An 18,630-nucleotide genomic window follows, 5' to 3' on the forward strand; every position below is an offset into this window, starting at 1 on the left:
TGGCCAAAAGCACACCTCAAAAGCTACTGGATAAACACAAGGGTGGATCACAATAACGACTTCAGCCACAATGTGGAAAACTTAGCATGGTCAAACAGGATCTGGCCACGTCAAAGAGAAAGGGTTATTCAAAATAAGAAATATATACTTTGTTTTTTGTTTTTTTAAAAGTGCTACAACCCTCTTTCACCAAACACTTCAAACATGGTTAAGACAAAACTTTAAGTCATAAACATATAACACACAGTTAAAATGGAAAAAAAGGAAAACAGGCAACAGTAAAGAGTAATATCAATCATTAAGAATCCGTACGGATTGTCTCAAGAGGTCTTCTCTGTATTAAAAGTGCCTCATAAATATTCAACCTAAAAAAAAAAAAAGACAGGACGGTGCTTGACTTATGGTTGGAATAGGCTTCGTAAGCAGTTACTTTACACAATATCCCCTTTCACAAAACACATCCAAGAACTTCAACAAAGGACTCAAACAAAGGATTCAGGCAAATAAAAATTAAAAAAAAAACCCCAGAAAGACAGTGTATGATGGAAAAGAATGAGAGGAGACAAAAAGTGACAGAAAAACTTATTTTAACTTCTTTTTTGTTATGTACACAAGCTCAAGTCCACCTCAGCAGGCAACCCTGTGCAACCTGCCTTTACCATCTCATCTGGCTGCCACGACCGACCGGATCACTACTCAACACGCAAGGGAAGGGGGGGGGGGAGGTGGAGTGGGGTGGGTGGGGTAGAATAGGTGGGGGGAGGAGGACAGGATAAAAGGGTGGAGAGGGGTGAGGGGTAAAAGTGTGTGTGTTTGTGTGTGTGTGTGTGGGACGGGGGGGTTAGGGGCTGTTGGGAAGGGTCAGGGGGATGTTCAGGCGGGCATGTAAGGTGGGGGCGGCTCCTTCTCAGGCATCTTCATGGCCATCTCGTAGGTGGGCAGCACGTACTGTGGGAGGAAACCAAAGTTTTGCCATGAGAGAATGTCTTATGAAAAGAGGCTATATGGCAGTTAGGAAGAACGTCGCAAGACATTTCGTGCCACCTGTGGCGATTTTGCCTGTAATGGCTGAATTACATTAACATTACACAGTCGCTAGTCACTTGCAGTCTGCGTGGTCACTTAGGCCCCGTCCACACGGAGACGCTTTTTGGGTTAAACGCACAGGTTTTGCATCGTCTTGGCCGATCGTCCAAACGAATCCTGTAAACGCACTGCCTGAAACCGCACTTTTTTGAAACCTGGTCCCAGGGTGGAAAAATTGGAAACCGTAGCCCTTGCGAGTTTGTTTGAACGGCGAAACCGCATACTTGCGTATTGATGATGTCATCACCACACCTCAGCTGCCCTGGACTTGACACTTATAGTATTGCCTAACAATACTAGTTTTCATACATGACATTACCTACAATTACACTCAGTAGGATAAATATCACAACTGGTGCTGCGCAGCACCAATAGCTTATCATGACTTGGTAGACTGAACAGTGTTTTCCCTGTGTTTTCTTAAATGCATTTCTAGCTATCGTCAGTGACGCGAGAGAACTAGTCAGAAGTAATTAGGGAAGTGCGGTGTAAGTTTAAATGACTTAGTGCGTAGTGCCAGTTTCATTCATTTATTTTACATGTCTTACAACATAAATAAATGTATTCATAGTCTAGTGAAGTCAGATATGAGCATACAAAGACACTTAACTCATGTTAAGCCTATGGTAGATGCGCACTAAATGCGAATGCGTGATTTGATGCAGGCAAATATATCAACTGTTACTAACGAAGGTATTATAGCAATATTATAAATGTGGCGACAGAATAGCCTAGAACTTGGGTAGACCTAGCGATTAGTAGCCTATGCACTTGCGGTGATAGCCAAAACTAATGTGAATCGCAGACTATCCTACAACCAAAGAAAGTAAAGGAGATTATTTGTACCTGCGTTAGCCAAATAAAGGATGGGACTGCACCCATCACAAACCGTAAAAATGAAGTTTATTAGTTTTACAGTTGACTACAGTTGGCAGTTCACCATCAGTCCACACAAACAATTCTGGTTTCCTTGCACTAGCCATTTTCGTCGTAGCCTATTCTGTATGTTTGTATAACCTACAGCGCGCAAGCTTTGGTCAATTTCTGTAAGAGAAACAGTGTCACCTATAGGCCAAGGATATGAAGTAACGTGTTGAGTCGTGTTGAGATGGATCCGTTTGGACGCAAATATTCTTGATACGGTTCCAGGGAAGACCTGGAAGATCTGTTTGGTGCGTGTGGACTAGCCCTTAGAAGACAACAAACACTTGGAAGCACTTACCTGAGGGGGGGCTTCAAAGGCAGGGTAGACCGCAATCTCAGGCATGTTCCTGTTGTTGATATACTTGTAGCAGTTCCACACACAGTTGATCAGGTAGGCCTGTGTGAGAAACAATGCGCAAGTTAAAGTTGAAGCTGAATGCACTATATTGCAAGGTTGACACAATGTGTCAAGGAGACCCAATTTAAACTTTTCGAGAGTGAATAATTGGAAAGTGCCAAGTGCCAAACATTCACCTGTGGGTAGTAAAACATTTTAAAACTGATAGTTCCGGTCCTTGATTATGATTGGCTGAATCGTGTTCGATGCCGTTGTAAAATCCAGCACAAACATACACCTTGACCGCATTCCGTTCTATATGACTGCGCTACCACAACTTGATACAAGTAGCTGCGTCTCGACGTTGCTTAGCAACCACTCAGATAGAGGACATATATTTCTTGGCGGAAGAATGATTATCTATGAATAAATCGTTACATTTCTCCGCTAGCGTGTCGTGCCTAACAACACCCCTTAGCTGTTGTAAAATCAGCGTAACCTACGGCCTCTCAGGGCTTATTGCTTAAATAACTCAGCTAAGCCTGTAATTATATATATGCACTGTACAGTATAAGGATCCTGCACTGAGGGAAGGTATCAAGTCATTAAGACTTCAGTGGGCTTCAGACCAAGCTATACTGGAGTAACATTCAGTACAGAGATCCTGGAGACCCTTGTATATCTATTTATAAGAGTAGCATCAAGGAAGTGATTTGGCTATAAACTCAGGACTCCAAGCAGATCCTCCTCTACCTTGAGGATGATGAGTAAGGCGAAGAAGACAAGGACAAAGAGCAGCAGGCAGCTGGAGTCCAGAGACAGCAGGTTGTCCTTGTAGGGGAAGTCCGGCTGATAGAGAGAGAGAGATTTTGTTAGTGCCAACAGACAAACAATATGAGCTTGTTCAAATTGCTGTTCTTTGACTGAATTTGTTTTAGGAATATATGCACTTAGGCCAATTTTAAAAAGGCCAATTAGAAATGAATTCAACTTCAAAAAGAGTAAACAGTATACAGGATTAAAAGATGGTTTTCTGAAGGAAAAGGAAAGCACCAATACGATATGACATAAAACCCAAAAGAAAATTGTTGCACTGTTATGTATGTGTAAATCTGGAGTGGAGTGTTGAAGTGTTTGTAGTAGGGATCGACCGATATATCGGGCCGATATTTGCGTTTTTTACGTGTATCGGCATCGGCCGATAAGCCGCTGCATTCGCCGATAGTTTTTCCCCCGCATTATTTACAGGCGTCCACAGGCAGCTCTGTGTTGCTGGAGACGCTGCAATTCACGTGCAGACTGCCCCTCCCCCACGAGCAGAGTGCTGAAATCCTGCTCATCAAGACAACAGTAAACTTTAAACTTTCAAAGCATCTTTTAACTGTTTGACTTAGCTGAAATATTGCCATACACTTTGAAGGTGGAAGCAAGTTTGTGAGTCCAAATGAAAAACACGAATGATAGATAGGTAGGCTACTTTTTTTAATGCTTAATGATCGTTTATAGCCTAAAACCTAGCCTAAACTGTATTTAGGGAGCTGCAAATAGCTAAGTTGTAGGCTATCCATATTCATGCGGTAGCTGTTACAAACACTGGTCATATGATTAAGTAGCCTAATGCCAACGTTGCTCCGTGGTATTTGTGGGAGTTTTATTCAGCGACCACCTGGCTGAGTGTTGGAGCGTGTGGTGTGTGTGTGTGTGTCTCCCTCTCTGAATGCCTGTTCTATAAAACATGCCATTGTATTTAGGGAGCTGCAAATAGCTAAGTTGTAGGTTATCCGTATGCATGCGTTAGCGGTAGCTGTTACGAACACTGGTCAATCATATGAATAAGTAATGCCGACGTTGTTCCGAGATATTTGTGGGAGTTTTATTCAGCGACCACCTGGCTGAGTTTGGACGGCGTGTGGTGTGTCGTCTCCCTCCCCTCTCCCTTCGAGCGGGGCGGAGTTGCCATCGCAGTGATATCAGAGCTTTAATAATGAGAGACGTGTAGTTGAATATTAATTCGTGTTAACGTTTATCATGTACCAGACATAACGTGTATGCCTTACTTGTTTAGAGCCGTTTGCTAACGTGATCATTATCAATCCAGTTCAATGGTGGTTCGTCAGCTACCAAACAGAAGTTTGTGTGTGCGTCTAGTCTGTTTCACTGAGTGGGACACACGCATCACAGCGATATGAGAGTGCTGCGCTACCTGAAGGAGAGATTTTAAAACTTTGAGAGATACGGTTTTATACCTTTTTTGGCGTTGATGCGTTTAGAACATAAACATCTGACACCCACGTTATTTTCCTCTGCTGATTTATGTTCTGTGGTTGACAAATCTGGCAGCTTTTTTTTTAAAAAAATATAGACATAGAAAAATTGAAACCATGCAGTCTAAAATGACAAATCAAGCACTTTATTTCAATAGCTACTTTTCAGGCTTATTGTTTTCTTAAATTATTTAAATGTGTTGACAAAGGACATTTTGTGATGACTTGAATTATGTCTTATAATATGTCAGCAAGCAATGCATCATCAAGGCTGTGTTGTAAGATGTTGATGAAAGCATTTTGCACAGTTAACCATATCCAGTGCACCCATCATAAGTTCATTAAATGTTCCTTTTTAAATTGAGACTTATAACATTTGTTATCATCATTTGTGTAATTATGTGTCATTTGTATGATGTAAATTGAGGGAGCAAAATAAAAGCAGTATCGGCTCCAAATATCGGCTCAAGAAAATCGGCAGCCTGTATCGGTCATTGGCTAAGGCTGATGGAAAAAATCGGTATCGGTATCGGCACTAAAAAAAATCCATATCGGTCGATCCCTAGTTTGTAGTGTTGGAGATGAAGACTCTAGGTATTAAAGGGAAGCTGTATGGGCAGGCACAGGTGAGTTAAAGTGCTGACCAGCTGATCCAGGTAATCCTTGATGCGCGGCAGGTAGGTCAGAGAGCTGACGGCCACGAGACAGCTGAGGATGAAATCAAACATCTGGTAGCAGAGGAATGGAATGAGCCACCCATCACGATGCTGCAAACAAAACACACAAAAGCACACACACACACAGTCAGGATTACATCACTCACATAATTTGACTATCATAATCTACAAACTTCCACCACACTATTCATTAGTCACATTTTCTATTCACTACTTTTTTTCTAAGGCTGTATGAAAAGGGCTGTATGCAGAGCAAATGTGCCAACAGCCCATGGCTCCATGACTTTCTATGTGATGTGATGGTGGTGTGTGTGTGTGTGTGTGTGTGTGTGTGTGTGTGTGTGTGTGGGGTTGGGGGGGGGAGCGCACAAACAAAGTCTGGACTGTGGACTTTTCCAGAAGGCTCCACTCTGACCCCGGCTGGCGGCCGCCACGCCTTTGCACACATCGCACGGCCATCGGGAATGCAGGCCGCCGCAAGCGCGGACCCTCTTTTGCTCAGCCCGTCTTGGCCAGCAGTCCGTCTGACCCCGGCCTAAAATCAAGCCTTTTCTAGCCAAAGCAACCCACATACCCATAATTAATTCTGCCAAATGAGGATTGAGCAAACCTTATCTGGATAGGGTCGTTGTGGCAGTAGCCATTTTCATTACAAAACAGGCAACAACACATCCGATAACCACTTTGGAACCAAAGTTAAATGGCTGGTTGGTTAGTTACGCATTAGGTATGCTCCTTTCATTAGGTATGAAAGTTGGCAGTCACACACCAACCACACTTTGCGGATAAGACTGTTATTGAGGTTCACTCATACATAAAAGCATAACTAAGTTCTTTTGGCACAAGAAACAATACCCATTTAACCCTTTCAAGCAACGTTGTGTATGGACTACAGCAATGGGTAACTCTGGGAATCCTACAAGGTTCTAGAAAGTTCAAAACTCACAACTACACTAGTCCAGCACCACCTTTAGGGACTGTGCAACCACACATGGGCCACTCATTTCAATCAGACACTAGATGGGTTTCAGTTATCCAACTTTCTAATGCGCATTTGGACCATTTGAATAAGAAATTCTGACTAGTAATAATTAGCATAAAACTTTCTAATGTGAATAGAAATGTGATTCGTTAAAGGGGGAGGGGGGTGGGGGGTCGATCAACCCTCAATTTGCATATGGCATAACAGAGGTTAATGGAATCTAGTTTTTAATTAGTAATAATTTGCAATTGTACAAATTCTCATGAATGCACTTAAAACGTGCTAATGAGTTGAATGGAAGCCCAGCTAGCGCTGACCAGGGTGCTACTCGGCTGCAGGTGGGTTTGGTTTGGTAACTGAAGGGAAGGGGTCTATGCAAATCCCAAACCTTTGCAGGACTGGTTCCCTCTGGAAGGTTACACGATGAAAACAAGCACAAGAAAACAGACTTGAGACTCATAAACACTGGTAGGGCATTCAGTGAGGCTCTGCTACAGTCTGTTGGTATTGACTTTTTGTCCATAACTGATTACAGTGGAGAAGGCATACCATTAAACAAATAAATAAACAAACAAACAAACAACCGACAAAGATTCAGCTTTTCAGACAACCCTACAAAGAAATGGTCAGATTATCACGCACACGCACAACCACACATCCACACACACACAGAGATAGAGAGACACACCCACACACACACACACACACACAATTGCTTTGGCAGCCTTGTACCAAAATGATGTGAAATGCAGTAGCACATCTGCATCTCCAATAGGAGCTCATTGAGAAAGGTTTCTTTCACACGCATGGCTTCTGGAGGGCCAGAAGCACATCAAAGCTGGCACGTCTGCGAAGACCGCAGACACAGAGCGACACTCAACAGCTTTCATTGTGTAGATTATGAACACACACACACAGAGACACTATTTTGACACTATCACTATTTTTTACATTTTCTTATATAGTATACTAAACATGTTGACAAAACCACCATTTTCTGACATGTATCAACTAAACAACTAATCAATTAATCAAACAAATACAACAATCAACAGATTAAACTATAAATTAATTAATGATATGATTAATTGACTATGAAAGTAATTGTTAGTTGCAGCCCTACAAAGAACACAACACTATTCTTCCACCCACGCCTTGCAGGCAGTGTGCTCCCAGAGTCTGGTTATGGTTTGGTTTGGAAGACAGCTCATACACAGGTATGCACAAACAACATGCTCCATCTCGATCACTCTCTGGGTTGGTCTCACACACCCTATCTTTCTCACACAAACACACAATGCTTTAGATCGTACACAACACAATACACACACACACACACACACACAAAATGAACAATGCTTTAGATCACACACACACACACACACACACACACACACACACACACAGACAAACACACACACACACACACACACACACACACACACACACACACACACAGACAAACACACACACAGAGTGGACAGTGCTTTAAATGACTTACAGTGATGGCTCCGTAGACCATCATGGCGCTGATGGTAACCATCAGGAGAGAGATGGCGAATCCCACGCAGGCATTTTCTGGGGGAACAAAACAAAACAAGAGTTTAGGGGGGTATTCCATCAACCTCTCTAAAGGCCAAACCTGGCTTATTTCGATAAGTCTCGCTCATTTTAGTGAGAATTCCGTTCCATTAATGAGGTTAACGTGAATCCCAGCTTGGTTACCATGGGAATTTATGCCACAGAACTAACCTGCTCCGTAGCAGGTTAACTTTCAAGCTAAATTAAGCTGTGTTGCAAAAAAAACAATCAGTCGGAAAACGAGTCCAAAAAGATGGTTCCGTCAACCTGTGCTGTCGTCACCTGTAGCCTACATCTTCAAAAATAGAAGTAGGCCTATAGAAATGTTTTTTTCCGACAGTGCACCAAGCATGGATTTACACATTCACTAGCTCCAAAGAATGTATGAAGATTATGCGATTAAAAATGTTTTAACTTCACATGCGTGTGGTTCTAGAAATTCTGCTACTTTGCATCACTTACGTTCGGTGGTGGTGTAACGTGCAGCGAAACGGCATAGGAAAGGAATTACATTTTTGCGTGTTCGCAGGTTCGCTTCCCATACGAAGTAAGGCTACATTGTTTATCACCTTGATAATGGCATTTTTAGTTATAATCTTTGATGAAAGACATATGTCTACTGTTGTTAAAGGGTCATGCACATTTGGTAGGCTGTTCAGTGACCGCTTTGCCAGTGGGGCTATATTATATCTGATGCAAGTCAAAGGATAATTATTCTGTGGCCTAGGCAGCTAAATTAAAACTGCTTCATGTGTCAACGATTGTTCATGAATATCAAATCAACTGTGTGCTACACAGATTAAATACTAGGCATAAATTGAATTGAAAGCCATTGCATTTCAGATAACTTTATTTCAAACACTTTGGGACTTATGGGAGACAATAGGCTATTATGTTGATACTAATTTATTTTATGACCACCTAAACCTAGACAATAATTTGGAGTGAACTCTTTTAATATAAGAACGTAGGCTATAGATAGTTTTGAATATATGCCTATTTAAGTTTATACCATTTATTCATTCACTCGTTTTGTTCAAGACTGTATGTGTTCAAGAGTGAAGCCTATAAAGCTCACAATTGATTTCAAACCATTAGCATTGCTGTTTTAAATGTATGCTTTCATTATTCTCCAATTTCTGTAGGCAATCTATTTTTTTCTCTCGATGTTAAATTTGATGACTTTCGATGAAAATCCTGTAGATGGCGCTTGCCTATCGAACAGAAATTGTCTAGTATTGTCTTAATTTTACGACATATATCGTCTTTTCGTCAATCTACTGTTTTGGTCTACTTTTCTACCTTGTGCACGAGCAGAGATGAAGCTGAACCAGAGAATGTCTAATAAGGGGAGAACCTTCACTCTCGGAACTCTTCCGGTGTGGTACTGCATCTAGGGGCACTCGCGGGCGAGTCCAGAATGAATGGAGGTCTATGGAGCTGTACCCCTCAAAATCCACTTTTCTCGATATAATTTTTTTTTTTGTGTAATTTGAATATTGTATTCAAAAGGGGAGACAAAGACAATACACTTGGTTGAGTATTATATTTTTTAAAGTCACTTAATTGTCCTAAAAAGCCTTTCAAACGTGTCAATGACGTCATTCATTAGCATGATCATAGCATAGCATAGCATCAATGCTAGCGTGTTATGGGCAACAACGACCCAACCTGTAAGAAAACGAAAGGACATGATACCCGGATTATTTCACTTTTGATTGATAATCCATATCCATTTTGCGAAAAATAAAATAAAATCTGAGGGTTTCAGTTGTTAAATAGGTGAAAACAATAAATGTAGCCATGTAGCTCCATAGGACCCCATGTATTTTGGACTCGCCCGCGATCGCCATCTAGGTGAACTCTGGTCATTGATAATGAATGCGTAGCAAGATGGGTCGTCCTAGTTCATGTCTATGAGGGCAAAGTGGAGTTCAGTCAGAGACGGGCTCTGGTCCAGTTCCCGCCTGCACAGGGGCGTGTCACTGACGTATGACTTATATTTGAACGCCTCGGTTCCACGCCAGACAAGCCGGAGTACAAAATAAACTTGGTGTACACCTTCATTAATGTGTAATAAATTTTCTCCCGACTGGAGGGTCATACTATCACGACATTCTACTGAAATAGGGAGGAGGGTTTGGAGATCATGATACCGTGTCCGAAATGTGCATCCATTGCTCAGAAAAATGTTAAAAAGAGAGCCCGATCACTGCATAAATGTGCAGGGGCGTGTACTGCTACCCTATTTGCATAAATTTCCAGGGACAGGAAATGGCCTCTCATGAAGTATCTTCGTAATCAACCATCTTTGGCTAAACTAAACCTCGCTTGAATAAACGAGGCCAAGATGCCGCTAACTTGAGTTAATGGAACGGCTTCAGCCCCAAGTGAAAGTCTACGCTAGACAAATAAACAAACGCTACGCTACACAAATAAACAAACAACAGTTTCGGTTCACTCAAGGCCAATCTCACGGCAGATAACTGCTTTGGGGCTATTTTGCAAGCATCCAAAACTGCTCCACTAAACAATTTGACCTCCCGGAGGGGGAAAACCGATAAGCCAGATGACCCGGAACGCTAAATCTCAACATTTTCGAACGTCTGTGCTCATCACAGTGGCATGAACATGCTTAAGTCCCGTGGGGAACACCACAGGGTGCAACGCATCATTCCACAGTGACATTTTACAGCTAAGAGACCTGTCCGCCACTATTCAAGTTAATTGATTTGCGCGTGGCTAAGTAGGTGAGAGTAGGCGGGCTGGGCTCCTCACCCCGTCTGTGCTTTGCACTACAGCAGGCAACAGGCCAGTGGTCTCGGAGGACTGTTTATAGTTTTATAGTTTATAACAGCTTAGTATTGATCTGTGCATAAATGGAGTTCGCGGCGGAGTGTGTGTTAGCAAGGGGGAGGGGGTTGGAGGCGAGTGGCCTTGTCTACTCACTCTCTCAATTCACTTCAGTTTACCCTGAGGAATCCTAAGCTCTCGTCGCAAAACACACAGATACACACTCACACACGCACACAAACACACTGAGTGCTTGCACGGAAGACGAGGTCAAGATGAGCCAGTTGTAATTAAAAGCCGTCTGAAGCATTGTGGAATGCTAGTTTGCCAGCCGAAGGCTCTGCTTCTACGGATCTCCTTCACAGATACATAAACAAAAAAAGGGCATTTACACAACACACACTTCCTTGGTCTCTCTCACACACACACACACATTCCCTCACTCTCTTCCCCACGTTATGCACACTCCTATTCTCACACTTCCCTTGTTACTCCTAGCGCACACACACACACACACAGACACACACAGACGTTCCCTCCCTCTCTTTGTCTCCATCAACCTCACATTCTCTGTCAGCATCTGAGCTAAATACGAAGAGGGACGGAAGAGAGATGGAGTGGGAAGAACAGACAAAGAGATGCCGGAAACAGAACAAACCGAAAAATGGCAGACAGAGCAGGGTGACAAGCAGAGAGACAAAGGAGTCAGGAAAGAGAAAGTCGAGAAATAGGCATCTGAGGCGCTGGGAGCGGGCCGCTGAGCGACTGCTGAATTTCTATTAGCCCACTTGGGATGTGAAACAGGCACCACTCCTTGTTTGCCTCACCTCCTCCTGTGTGCGCATGCAAGTGTGTGCAAGTGTGTGTGTATGTGTTTACAGTCAGCAAACACCACCATAATATGTCATATCCCTCCCCAGGCAGCTTACAGCCGCAGCAGCCACTGTACTTTGAAACAAGAGAAACAGAGAGAAAGAGAGAGAGAGAGAGAGAGAGAGAGAGGTGGTGGAGGTGAATTCTCCCCCTTCTTTGAACCTCAGCGGCAGCGGCATTTGATGCCTCTGCAGCAAGAAGCTCATCTGAGGAAAAGCTCGGAGCTGCAGCAGGCTGTGTGCTACTGACCGAATGCTGGTCCAAACAGTCAGCCACACGGCACTGCCAACTGAGAGCAGTGCCAGCCGTCCGCAAGGGTTTTCATTACTGTGCCACATTGGTAAATAATACTCTTTTGGCAGAGCCCAGAGGGATAATGCTATCCTGGCTTGCAGGTGCGTGCGTCACTTGAATTCATGTTGTTGTATCAGTCACATCTGCACATCGAGACTGACTTTCAACAAGTGCATGTAAATCATGTTTAAGATCCACTGGCACTCTGATGATAGTCAAAAGGTCAACAAAAGCATTAGCAAACGAAATAAGGACCTTTGGAACATTACAAGATACAGTTAAGTACTTTTAAAAAAAAAAAAAAAAAAAAAGTATGACCATTGTTCCCATATTGTACGTAAACCAGGACAACGCTGTGACCTGCAGCACATGGAGCTATTATGAGCAGTTGGTAGCGGAAGGCTGTTGTCTAAAATCTGACGTGGAGCAGTGAATATTTCATGACACATCGTCTCTGACTGGGTGAAGCTGATTCTGGGTCAGCTGAAGGCATTAGATAAAGCCGTAAGGGGTGTAGTCATATGAGGTCCTCACATTTAGGAAACTGGGTGAAGCATTACTCTGCCTTCCAGACAGGAGTCAACGCCCAGTCAGGGGTGAGGAGACGGACGGACAGACACACACACACACACACAATTTGTGGGAAAGAGCCCTGTTTAGGATTCCCGATGCAGAAGCCAGATCATGTCTACCAAAACCTTACTTTCTTATGGGGCTCTACACAGACCTCCAGATGATGGCACTCTAACTAGAAAGCATTTCACACAGTCAATTGTCCCTTACTGAACCACTTCTAAGACACAGTTTGGTATATTTTGCATCTCTGTCGTTTTTTCCACTTTTTCTCCTATTATTACTTCTCTCACACACACATAAAAAAAACATTAAATAGCCTTAAATCGTTTAAGCCAAACTGCTGAACAGAAGTTCCCGTTCCATGAATCCATGGGTTCTTGGGGAACTTGTGCTGGGAGGCTGCCGAGTGCTTTCCTGAGTCACCCTTTCTGGGAAGCCGATCAGTTTTGGTCTGCTGGCAGGAGCAGAGGCACGTGGGAAAGGGACGGAGAGCAAAGGGGAAAAAAAAGAGAGAGAAAAGCAAGAGGAGTGAGAGAGAAAATGGAGAGACGGTGGGAAAGGAAAAGAGGAGAGGAACAGAAAGGGGAGAAGCTCTGCTCCACCTAGTGCTCTTACACATCTTGTAGTCAACCACACTGGACTGTTTGGGGGAGGGTGGGAGACTTGTGTTAAAACAGGCTTCTGGCATTTGCCATTCCAGAACTTCGTTTAGCAAAGACACAGGCAGAAAGAGATAGTCCCTATCAAAGAGAGGTCAGACACAACGTCAGGGGTGCTCTTTTTCATGACTGCTAAAAAGTTGCTTTCACAATGCTCTGTATTCATCAGCTAGAGGCCTTTGACCCTGCACATTTATGACTTTGACCCTGCACATTTATGACTGGATGGTCACAGTTTTCATGGTAATGACCTCTATACTGAGGGGATAATGTCCTAGATATCAGTTTACTGCAAGTCAGCCAAATTAATAAGTAGGTAAACTTGTTCTAAGGAAAGTACCATAATGGCCTTAAGACCTTTTAACTGGCATGTGCATTTCAGTAGAACTTAAGAATAACAGGTTTCACAGAAGCTTTTTCATTCACGCAGTCACATTCTTTTTGGGACCAGCAAACATCATGGAAATAAAAGGGATTTTGATTGCTTTCAGATTTGCAGCACAGTTCCACTGAAGTGCTTGCAAGGTGGTCGAAATAGGTCTGATGAGCTCTTAAGTGTGTGTGTTTTTACCGGACATCCTGTCGGAGGCCAGGTAGTGCTCGATGGCCTCGTACTGCAGGTTAACGGCGGGCACGTTCTCAGGGTGGGTAACAGCCACTGTCAGCAGAATTCCCATCAGCAGATTCACCACCTACACCGAGAGAAAGAGAAGAGAGAGAGAGAGAGAGAGAGAGAGAGAGAGAGAGAGAGAGAGAGAGAGAGAGAGAGAGAGAGAGAGAGAGAGAAAGAAAGAGAGAGAGAGAGAGAGAAAGAAAGAGAAAGAAAGAAATAGTGAGAGAAAAGGAACAAGAAATGACAATGAGAAACAAAGAAAGAAAGAAAAGCTATGCGGTACAAAGAGACTTTTAAAACCTTTACCTAAAAATCTACAAACACCCACAAAAACCAATTAACAAACATCACCAGCGTCAGAGTGCAGTATTTAGAGACAAGAGTGGATATAAAGTTAGTTTGCAACCCAGGGGAGAAACCACAGAATGCAGTGCTCACAAGCACAGGCAATAAAACATTATGGGTTGACAATGACAGTTAAATGTCAGTCGTGTGAAAAGAAAATGTAGGCCTGGGCATGTGTTAAATTAATTTGAAAAAATAAAATAAAAAAATTCAGGAGGACCCTACGTAGAGCATAACTGTAGGCTGGCTGCATCACAAAATCCCATTCAGACCAGATGGTCTGCTTTTCATTATGACCCAATCCAGTCCAACGCACCAAATATTAAAGTTTAGCGCCTCTAACCTCTACTGCCAATGTGAAATTAACATAGGCTAACATTGTCAACCAAAAGTACAGACTTACTAGCCTAGCGGGCCATCCTATATCATTGAAATGTATAGTCTGGAATCGAACCATTCACCTCGCTTAATCCAAGGGGCGGGCAGAGAATTGTCTTTCAAACTGCCTAGGCATGCAATAGGCCAGCTTACACGACCATATCCGTATCCGGGTCGGCAAAACGGCAAATACATCCTTCTTCGAAAGGAATGACTTAAGTGCATTGTGTTGCTCAACTTTCAAAGAAAAGCACAAGTCCAACTCCTCCAAAGTTGACGCCAACGCCGATTCAAACAACCGTTCTTCGTTCGCCATAGCCACCTTCCTTGTTGTTCACTGTCGCAGGACTGTCGTTATCCTGTTAAGCCCGCCTTAAGACTCTCAAACAAAATAGAGCGCTGTGATTGGATGACGTCCACGGCGTCAGCCAACAGAAATCCCTATGGTTTGATACTAGACGTACAGGCTGAGCAAATTAATTTGTCGCCGCTAGGGTGCGTCTAGATTTCTAGGCTACAGACTAACGCTATGCAAAAAATACTGGGGGGAAAAAACTGATCACTCTGATCACAGTATTGAAATATCCAGGTGCATCCTGACACTTCTCAAATGCTTAAAAGAGACCTCCCAGCCCTCAGAAGAACTGATTCATGAATCCCATTGACCTTTCAGCATTCAGCTCTCCCAAGCGATTACACCACCTTGTGCGTGCATACCAAGGTAAGAACTACAGGCTAAGACTGCATTGTTATTTCCAGTGTTATCCTTGAAACCTGAACTGATATACCGTGGCACATTCCCCACAACTGCTGCAACTGATATCATCCATTTCATTAGTTTGTATATTGATCTGTTGTTATGAAGCTCGTAGACCAAGGCTGCCTGAGCCCCCTGCGCCTACCACCATGGGGCACAGAGTCCTCCTACAACAACATCAGCCAACCATTACTATTTAGAGCATGAAAAGATAGTCCTTCATTAAACAAAAAGATAGTCCTATAAACAATAAGCGGTCAGGCAGCATTTTGATATGCAGAAAGGAGAGTGATCACAAAACAAAGGTTCTGAGTGAGCAGCAGTGCAGGGTTACAGAAGGGTTTAAGTCCTGGGCTACAACTTTAGTTTGACATATGAAAGAAAACCTAATGAATCAAAGATTGGATAAAATGCATAAAACTTTATACAGTGGGTTACAGAAGTTATGTCCAATATCAATATATTTCAGTGGAATACCTCCTCTAATTCCACTTAATCAAAATAATCACCACATCATATTATGTTTAATTTGCTTCTGTCAATGTAATGGAAATACTATGCCCTTGTGTGTGTGTGTGTGCACTGTGTGTGTGTGTAGGTCATGTGTATCAGTAAGAGTCACCATAGGACACTGTACACAGAAATGTCCTTTGGGCAAAACATTCTAAATTAAATGAGGGGGAAAACATACATGGAGCAAAAAGCTCTACTTGACATTACATAATCTTTCCTGAAATGTACATGATTTAGCCAAACCAATAAAAAATGTGAGAGTGTGTGTGTGTACTAGCCTACAAAGAAAGGCTACACACAGGCGCAGTGTGGGATTAATGCACCTACATTCACATAAAACCTAACAGCTGTTGCGTAACGTGGGGAACGCTGGAAGCTGAACAATTGTAAGGACCAATGGCATATCACAGCCAGTTCAGTCTCCCCATCAGTGGAATTCAGTGGAACTGTCCCCTTGTTTTCTGAACTCACTTCCACACGACCAGTTTGACATTACTTTTACTTACGGCATTTTTTGTGGGGAGCAATGGCTGTCTAACTCCCAAACTGGACAGTATTACCGTAACTTAGCACGCCAGGATGGTTAACTTTAACTAATAAACATTATTTCCCTGTCTCTTGAAACACTTTTAGTTGGGGACATGTCTCCAGTGTCGTCCTGTTATCAAAACAACGGAAATGTATCATAACAAAAGCAAACATTTAAAGATAAGGCTAAAGCAGTCTGCTAGCATTATGATCAAATAATGTTAACATTTTTGGATATCTTTGCGTGTCGAATGTAAACAAACGCAACAACATATTTAAAATCGATAATTGTATTCATGAATAGTTTTATTTTGTCTAGCCCCGGTAACTGCAGGACTTTCAGTACCAGAAAGTAAACAAACACGTATAATTCTGATACGGTATGTATGCTGCTCGCTAGCTAGCTAGAGCTAACAGTTAATAGCACCACAGCAGCGCCTGGTTAGACATTCTCTTGTTAGTCATCGGGACTGACGTTAACGTTATCCTTCTTCTATTCAGCAAATGCACACAACATCACTTGTCAATCAACCTTTAACAATAATGAAATCTCTCTTTCCACACATTTCAGTAACATGCTAGAACTTTGTCCATCAAACCTATTACATTAACTGACTAATATCAAATCAATATCCTTGCAGGTCATTGATTGGTTCATTTGGTTCAGTAAACTTTGCAATCGAGCTAGCTGCTAACGTTAACTAGCTGGTCAGTTTCGCTAACATTACCAACCAAGATATCTAACGTCACCTAATAATCTCTATTACTCTTATTTATGGACAAATGACAAACAGTTGTGCTATGACTATTATAGCAACCAGAAAGCACAGCAGAGTGCACCACGACAATAACGGCTCGTTAGCTTTAATCGCTAGCTCTTGTTAGCCCTGCAAAGCTAGCATAAATGGCTTCTGCAGCTAGCCAACGCATATCGACCACATTCACATACCATGTACCATGTCCCCAGGATGATAGTTCCTGTCCGAACATGGCAGCACCCACAACATCTTGTCGTGTAGAATCTGTCGCGAGTCGGTTTGAAGTGCATATCGCCCTGCATGTTGGGAAGAAACATCATGAAAGCAGCACGACCTACAAGACTTCCACCATCAACAACAGTCGACTCTGAATTCTAGAAACGCCTCCCTACCTGACTGACGTTACGAAAGAAAACATACAGACATACGGACTTGACAAGCATCTGCCTAAGCCAATGGCAGAAAGATATAAGACAATCCTCCAAAGAAAGGAAATGGAAAGGGGCGGGACCAGGGCTGCTGCTTTAATACTTGAGCCAGTCCATCCCTATTTAGAAATGCTCTGTTTAAGCTATCCTTGCCACTTTTGTTGGCGTAATCCCTCACTGTTACTGGGAAATTCCATCAACAGCATATTCTTTCTACACATGGGTAACAAACTAGAACCGGGGCCTACACGCTGAATTTAAACAGTAGCCTATAACAGACTGCATGGTAGGCCTAGGTCTAGCCTACAGAAAGATCAGGCCTATTTCTATCCAGGCAACATTACATCCTACACATTTAAACAGTGGAAGGCAGAAAGCTTAGTATTGTTTGCGTGGTGTGTGCACAAATATACTATTTATATAATACATATAAACAGCTTTCTCTCATGATGCGAAACCACATACTGTATGACGTTTAATGCATAATGCTAGTAGTGTTTCTATGACTTTCACAAATGATTACATTACATTACATTACATAACATTTGGCAGACGCTTTTTTAACCAAAGCGACTAACAACATGGTAAACAGTAAGTTTTAGAACAATTCTCACAATTTTAGGACAGTTTAAAAAAAACACATTAGAGTACAGTAAGAATAAGTGCGTCGGTGAGTGCTGTATTTTAACAGTTACTTGTCAGTTTAACGGCTGGTGAGTGCTAGGATCAGTAAGACTTGTTGTAAGTGTTGCTATGAGAGTAGATGTTCTCTAAAGAGCTGGGTCTTCAGGAGTTTTTTGAAAGTGGAAAAGGATGTCCCTGCCCTTGTAGGAACTGGCAGTGTGTTCCACCAACGAGGAACAACAGATGAGAAAAGTTTGGATTGGCTTGAGCGTACCGGTGGTAGAGCTAGACGTCGTTCGACAGAGGAGCGCAGCGGTCTGGAGGTAGTGTAAGTCTGTATGAGGGCATTCAAGTAGGTGGGAGCAGAACCGGAGACTACTTTGTAGGCAAGCGTTAGAGACTTGAATTTGATGCGGGCCGCCATAGGTAGCCAGTGTAGCTGGATGAGCAGCGGGGTAACATGTGCCCTTTTGGGTTGGTTGTAGACCAGGCGCGCCGCCGCGTTCTGGATCATCTGAAGTGGTTTCACTGCGCAGGCTGGGAGACCTGTCAGGAGGGCATTGCAGTAGTCGAGTCGTGAGATGACTATTGCCTGAACCAGAAGTTGGGTAGCATCTTGAGTCAAGTAAGTCCTGATTTT

At 42.8% G+C, this 18,630-nt stretch overlaps 1 protein-coding gene across 1 annotated transcript; it reads right to left on the reverse strand.

Moving 5' to 3' along the window:
- Nucleotides 1-740: 740 nt before the first annotated feature.
- Nucleotides 741-17,334, reverse strand: laptm4a (lysosomal protein transmembrane 4 alpha). The gene is made up of 7 exons (XM_048251174.1): nucleotides 17,130-17,334; nucleotides 13,618-13,738; nucleotides 7,772-7,848; nucleotides 5,256-5,378; nucleotides 3,101-3,196; nucleotides 2,309-2,407; nucleotides 741-948 (listed from the first exon to the last, which is right to left on the reverse strand). The coding sequence occupies exons 1-7, from the start codon at nucleotides 17,256-17,258 to the stop codon at nucleotides 874-876; spliced, it is 720 nt and encodes a 239-aa protein (XP_048107131.1). The 5' UTR covers nucleotides 17,259-17,334; the 3' UTR covers nucleotides 741-873.
- Nucleotides 17,335-18,630: the final 1,296 nt, after the last annotated feature.

Source organism: Alosa alosa, chromosome 8 (assembly GCF_017589495.1).
Source record: "Alosa alosa isolate M-15738 ecotype Scorff River chromosome 8, AALO_Geno_1.1, whole genome shotgun sequence".
Taxonomy (NCBI): Eukaryota; Metazoa; Chordata; class Actinopteri; order Clupeiformes; family Clupeidae; genus Alosa; species Alosa alosa.

Bases quoted from the DNA above. Each gene is read 5' to 3' on its own strand.
- laptm4a (XM_048251174.1), bottom strand. From the start codon at position 17,258: ATGATGTTTCTTCCCAACATGCAGGGCGATATGCACTTCAAACCGACT. The intron at 7,849-13,617 runs GTAAAAACACAC...TTGTTCCCCCAG, and splicing joins GGCCTCCGACAGGATGTCCG to AAAATGCCTGCGTGGGATTC. The intron at 2,408-3,100 runs GTAGAGGAGGAT...TTTCTCACACAG, and splicing joins CCTTACTCATCATCCTCAAG to GCCTACCTGATCAACTGTGT.